Raw genomic sequence first — 7,033 nt, forward strand, 5'->3', positions numbered from 1 at the left:
TGTGCATATAGCTCATATCACACCGACCGATGTTCCATACCAAAACGCATTTAATATCAAATGCATGACATAAAAACAAAAACAAAATGAAACATAATAATATATATATATACATCGTTTTACATATCTTTTGTGAGTGTTTGTTGTTTGCATATGTCATAGTCACTGCTGCTGTTGCTGCTGCTATAGTTGCAATTTTCCGAGAATGTATATTTCCCATTTTTGCGCCAAAGCACATACACAAAACGTCAACTCTTCGATACACTTGGATAATAATAGCGATCTGATGCAAAAAGAAAATAACATATCACATTTGACGTTCAATATCTTATGAAAATACAATGAGAATTTGAATCATTTTCTTTCTTTTTTTTATCACCGATTCAATATTCTCGTTGACAGGCCAAAAATGCATTTTGCGTAACAAACGACAACATATAACGTTTACATAGTTTTTTTTTAAATAGACATCATAGTACACACACACATTTTTAGAAGTAAGCACTTCAATTTTCAATATCATTTCAAAATGAGAAAATGCATACGAATTCCAATTGAAAATAGAACATAAAAATATTGAAACCGAAATAAGACGAACATTCACATACACACAAATTTTATACTTCTGAAATAGTTTCATTTCGTAAAACGCAACATTGAACAAATAAATAAATAAATAAATAATGGATTTGCCTTGAGAGACCAACTCACTGCCTTCGATAATATAAAATGAAATGAAATATATATTACAATCCAGAAAAATAACGTGCATTGTCACAAATATACAATATTTTTACAAATAAAAACGAAACAAAAAAAAGAGAGAGAGAGCAAGAGATCATTTTCTATTTTAACTGATAAAGAAGCATTGATACTACTTCAATTAGATAAAAATATAATAAATACGAAAATAATTATTTCACGTCGATGGTGACGACTGAATCCGGGAATTTTACGAATATTTTGAATCTTTAGAAAATAAATAGACGAAAAATAATAATAATAATACTTGTGATAAATGATAATAAATGTTAAGACATGAGTTTAACGACAATCAATTCGTTCATGTTCATCAGAGAATGGCTTTAAGCGCGTCATAGTTTCGTGACATTATTCAAAGAAAATCGAACAAAAATGAAATAAGATGAGATTTTAATGTTTATACGAGTCATGTAACGTACAAAGATTTCATTAAAAACAGGAAGAAATACTCTTTCTATATATACAATTATACATGTAAAAGAAGAAGAAGAGAGAGAGAGTAATTACCTAAGGTAATAAGAGAAAAAGAAGGTATTTTCTGTGTTTCCAAAAAGGAATAAACGAAACGCTAAGAATGAAAATACATACCGTTGGAAAATTGAAAAGTTAAAGTGAAGCATTAAAAATTTACAATAAAATGGGACTGTACTGTACTCTCAGCTTATAAAATCAAAGTTTTTTTTCTCTTTCCACGGATGAAATGCTTTTAATCTTAGCGCATCGATTTTTCCTTTTAGCGAATATCTAATCACTTCTTGGAAATATATGTAAATTAAAATTGGGCTTATTTTCCTTTTCATAACTTAATTTTACCGTCTTAATTAAACTTAAATTAATCCCAATCACAGAGTTTTAGTATAAAAAGAACGAGAAGAAACTTAAAAAAAAAACATCTCTCTGATTTTAATGACAGTCACTTTTAACGTGAACTTATTATTTTTCGTCAGTCCCGAACTTCTCGCTGGAACATGAATATTCGATCAATTGTTGAAAAGAGAATCATTTACGAATGGCACTGACCAAAAAAAATTATAGGAATAAAATACTTGTACAATTGAAATCGAATGGAAAGATTTCATAGTTATTTATATTTGCGATTCAAATAATTTTTTTTTTTGTATTTTTCTACATTTTTATATAAAAAAACGTAAAAAAAATAATAATCATCTTGTTTAATTTTAATATGTGTTTTGTAAGTGAGTGCGAAGTGAGACTGCTGAATTGCATGTTTTACGACTCATAGCTCACGCTATGGGTTTAAAATTACGTGTAAAATGATGCGTATCATGTGATGAGGATGTGATTTAAATTGCATACACACGTACTTTAAAGCGAAGCAAAATCCAGATGAAAAATGACGGTAATTAAACTTTTTGGGTAACTTGAAACAAACTGCATTTGTATGGTGCGAAAAGTGTGCTACAACTTAAGCACATTACAGCATCATTGCATATATTGCGACATCGGCGTGTCGATGATAAAAGCGGTACAGAAGATCGAAGTGTTGAACCCGGTTTGTGCCATATACTGAATACTGAAAACACGTTGACAGTTTGCATACCGATAGGCGTTTTTTTTACTATGCTCTCTTACATCGTTCATTCAGTCGCTTCCGCTACTTTCGTTCATTGGAATTTGCCGTCCTTTTGCTCTATTTTAAACTCATTAGCTACACCATAATTAACTTTTGCGCTAACTGTGTGTAGTTCATTTGAATGGGATGGATGAGAATGAATAAGGCGCGAAAATCCAAGCAGCCTGAGAATATGAACATTTATTTCATGATTGGTTATGGAAAGCAATGCGTTCCGAGATGAAAGCATAGCATATAGAAATGATAAAAAAAAATTGCGAGTGAGACTCTCTCAGAGATGGTATGTGTATGTGTGTGTACAAATCTCTCCCCATAGTAGAAGAGACAGAAAATTTCATTAGCCTCTTTCTTACAGGAAAATTCCAATGAAACGTTGCGTTTGATCACACAGCTTTTATGAAAAAGTGAATGGCGTGCAATACTAAAACAACATGCACTGAACGCATTGAATCTCTACAAATGCGACATATAGAAGTTGAGAAAAAGAGAAAAAACAACAACGATGTGTCTATATTCATACGTTTGTATGCATGTGTGTGCGTCAAGCAAAAGAGTGTGTTGTCAGGTGAATTGAATTTAAATTAGATTTGAGCGAACCAAGTAGATACGACGAGCAAAAGACATGTACGCAATATTAAATTATAGAAATTTTTCATGTTACACAATTTTGTTGTTGTTCATATATATATTTTGTGTTTCTTTAACTCTCAGCATGTGCAGATGGCATGGTATGGCAAAAGGATAAAGGTAGCCCAACTTTCACCATATAACAGAATGGATTTTTCTTCTGCATTCGGCACACATATACTGTATACACTTAAATATCTTTGGAAAGTTTAAAATACGTTGAAAAATTTAACGTACACAATAAATGAGACAGTAAGACTTTGTGAATACGCTACTTAGCATCCCAATAAATCTATCAGCGCGATAAAAAAATTTTTTTTCCTAGTCGATCACATACTTTGCACAACAAGAGGAAGTTGATTGTGTGACGCATCATTTACCTGAAACCAATTTTGAAAATTTTTACATGTTGAAAATACACTTATAACTACTTCTTCGCCATTTGATAAATTGTTCCACTGTGGTTGTTTGTCACACGTTGCTCATAATAATGCTTCAAACACATATTTTTCGCTGGCAAATTCACGACTCAAACTTTCAACAAGATTAATAATATATTTCTTTTTCTTGACGATACAGTTTCGGTTCTTTTCCTTGCTTTTCAATAGGTTCACGTATATGTGCTCGAATTTGAAAACAAAAATATGTATATGTATAAGAGAGGGGGAGATGGGGGGTTAGATGGTTTAGATTGAGCAATACTAGAACAACAAAACTTCTCTTTGAAAATAACAATTTTATTAAAAATTTATTTTTACTTTGAAATTCTTATAAATTCATTCCTCATGACACATTATTACTGAGGCCTTAAATGTAACTTCGTACAATTGAAATTTAAAGGAAACACCGCGCACAATGTTCTTCATTTAAATTGGTTTTCATGTGTTTCACGATGTACATTTTTTTTTTGCTTATTTGTGTATATTCTTATATCGTATAATACTATCCAAAACTTACAATGTTTGGGTCTATATAGATTTCGTATAAAAAAATTTCGCTCTTAATGATCGACATGCAAATTTCCGAATAATTTTTTAAAACGAATCGCCACTTTTGTACTTTATACATCCTAAATAAATTTGAGCTTATTTCTTCATTTAAAAAAAAAAAAAAATAAGTGAAGATAAGATGGCTTTGTATCAGCAATACAAATTGCCGCCTTCGTTTTCCTCACAGTAATGTCGAACGTAATCTTTTTGTGATGTGTTTAAACCTAGAGAGAGAGCTTCGTCCAAAAATTGTTTGATACCGCCTACTCCAACCAAATAGCCATTCAAACGAGCCGCAACATGCGATGATCTCAACAATTTTTCATCTAAACTGAGTGTTTTTGCAAGATCTTTGTGACTTTGTAAATAATATTTTTGATGATAGCTGCAATAATTAGAGATTACTTTGTTAGCGATTCACTTTTAAATAAGAAAAAAGTAGTAAATAGGTTCTTTCTATCTCTGTTTGTTATTTTGCCTTTAATAAAAGAATAAAAAAGAAAAACTTACTCTTCGGCAGTGTAGATGGTGTCGATTTTAACGATTTCTGTGATGATTTGTTCTGATGGTCGGTTAACGCGTTGGTCTTCCAAGCTCTCGCTTGCAATACGCTTTTGTTTTTCATTGTGATAGAAGATCACTGATGCATATTGACGTTTTACCCGAGTTGTTAGACCATATTCATGATTGTTCCAGAATAACTCCAATAATTGCAAGTAAGTCACTTCGGACGGATTAAAATCAACTGTAATCACTTCAACGTGATCGCCACTATAACGAAATGAAAAAAAGAAACATTTCAAACGATTAAAATCAAATTCAACACGAAAAAATATATACAGAAAAATGCACACAGAACCCAATAAAGAGAATGTTCATTGGAGAGATTGAGTGTTTAAAAGTGTAGATTGTTCAAATGTTTTACTTACATATTTTTGTAAGTTGGATTTTCGGTGGTGCCACCGCAATAGCCAACTTTTGTGCGAAGAACACCTTTTGTAGCTCCAAACAAAGCATCAGCACCCCAGAAGCATCCCATTCCAAAAGTTGCCGTTTCATATTCACAGTCAACTTTATGCACCAAATTTGGGCTTCTAATTGTTTCATTCTAGAAAAGAGAAATTCGGAAAAATTATTTTATAAATAAAAAAAATAATTCAAATTTTTTGTTAAAAACTATTCAAAACAGTAAAAGGTATAAAAAATAAATCAATTTGCATACTTACAATTCCAACCATTTTGTTGAGTTTTTTTTTTGTTATCTTTGAGCGAAATAAAAAAATGAACAATGAAACGATTAACGAATTTAACAAGTGCCGACACTTTGTAAAAAGCAGCAGTGAGATTTTTTTTGATAAGTTTGCTTAGTACAAAGCCAAGAAGCTGACTGATACTCAGCAGTCAAAGCGCTCGATATTTATACTCTGGCCGGTATGCGGTGATTACTGTTGTATTCACTCATACCCATAAACAAGCGTAAGTGTGTATCTCACATTAGCCCCTATTGTACTGACGTTCTGTTCGTATATGCGTTATCAATGTTAAACATATGATCATGACACATAGTATGCAATAGGCTCTCTAATATGCATTTGATTTAACAAATTAAAAAAAAACGAATACGTACGCACAAGATATAGATTCTACTCTTTAAACATTCTTTCCTCAGTTTGTTCTAAAATTAGATTGAATCGATCTTTTCGATCAAATATTTATTTGGAATTATTTGTTTGCAAATCTGGTCTCTTATTACTTCTTCTTATTCTGCATTATGAAATGCAATAAAACAAATTTTGTTAAACAAAATAAACCATTTTTTTTTATTATGTCTGAAGAATTTCCATAAAATTCGTTTAGATAACTTTTGATAAGCGATAGCTTTTTATATTTAACCACAGTTGAAGAAGCATCAAGGAAAGTACATAATCAAAAGCGACCTCAAGTCACCTTTCTGCTTATTTTTGTGCAATTTTTCTGTATCAACGTATAAACCAGAATGTAAACAAATGAAACTGATTTCAATACATCTGTATGAATTCAGTTTTTTTTAAAAAAGGAAGAAAAACCATTATGATCAATCGTTACCATAAATGCAAGTCAGAATAGTTAAAGATTTCGACATGCGATTGGTATTAATTTCAATTATTCATGCGAAATCAATCAGGAACAGCTTATCACAATACACAAAAAAAACTAAACTAATCTTTTGCGTATATGACAACAATTGTTAATAATTGCCAACACTAACAAAATTTGGGTGGAAAAAAAATTATCTCGATTCAATCTTAATTGCTGATTTCTAAAAGATATTTATAGTCATTCATCGCCAACGCAATCAAATTTCATGGATTTGATATTAAAAACAAATGTTCCGCGATCAAAAGTGGAATGTTCCGCGAATTTGTCAAAAAGGTTTACGAATGAGTAAACGAGTACCTGAGAATATTTTTGAGGAACTTTGTATGTTTAGAATGCATGGAGCCGGGTTGTCACCTCTACATGATATGCGATCATTGAACGTTTAGATTTCGATGGCCGAGACAGTGTAATAGAAATAGAAAAGAGAGTGAGAGCAAGAAATAAAAAAAACGCACTATAAACAGAAAATATAGATTGTTTGGGTTCTCTCCGGAGGCCTCATATACCGACCTCATATTGTTTAAAGCGATAATCCGCGTCTATGATTTAATTGAAACCGATAAATCTATAGCATAACATAAGCCAATGCGATTGTTAATGAGAGAATGATAAGATGATAGTCTACGGTGTAGCGGCAACAGTACTAACAACAACAATAACCACATCGGGCTACATATGAACTTGTCGACATGTGCTCACTGTGATTTATATACACGAACATCGATCAAAACAATTCAACAAAAACCGTGATTGTATAGAGAGCGAATGAGAGATAGAGAAAGAGAGTCAAATCGACAGAACAAAAAAAAGATCGCATGAGTTGTGTATGTTAACGACACATGCTTTCACGCGACACATCGTTCATATAGACGTTTTCCGCGCAAAAATATAAACCACCGTGCATTTTAATTCATTCAAAAAT

The 7,033-nt window shown here is 31.6% G+C and overlaps 1 protein-coding gene across 1 annotated transcript; it reads right to left on the minus strand.

The window, feature by feature from the left end:
- Positions 1–3,699: 3,699 nt before the first annotated feature.
- Positions 3,700–5,350, minus strand: LOC116343377 (peptide methionine sulfoxide reductase). The gene is made up of 4 exons (XM_031771405.1): positions 5,199–5,350; positions 4,902–5,080; positions 4,483–4,743; positions 3,700–4,357 (listed from the first exon to the last, which is right to left on the minus strand). The coding sequence occupies exons 1-4, from the start codon at positions 5,208–5,210 to the stop codon at positions 4,123–4,125; spliced, it is 687 nt and encodes a 228-aa protein (XP_031627265.1). The 5' UTR covers positions 5,211–5,350; the 3' UTR covers positions 3,700–4,122.
- Between the last annotated feature and the right edge of the window lie 1,683 nt (positions 5,351–7,033).

This window comes from Contarinia nasturtii, unplaced genomic scaffold (assembly GCF_009176525.2).
Source record: "Contarinia nasturtii isolate CC-2019 unplaced genomic scaffold, AAFC_CNas_1.1 Cnas_scaffold_129, whole genome shotgun sequence".
NCBI classification, from domain to species: domain Eukaryota; kingdom Metazoa; phylum Arthropoda; class Insecta; order Diptera; family Cecidomyiidae; genus Contarinia; species Contarinia nasturtii.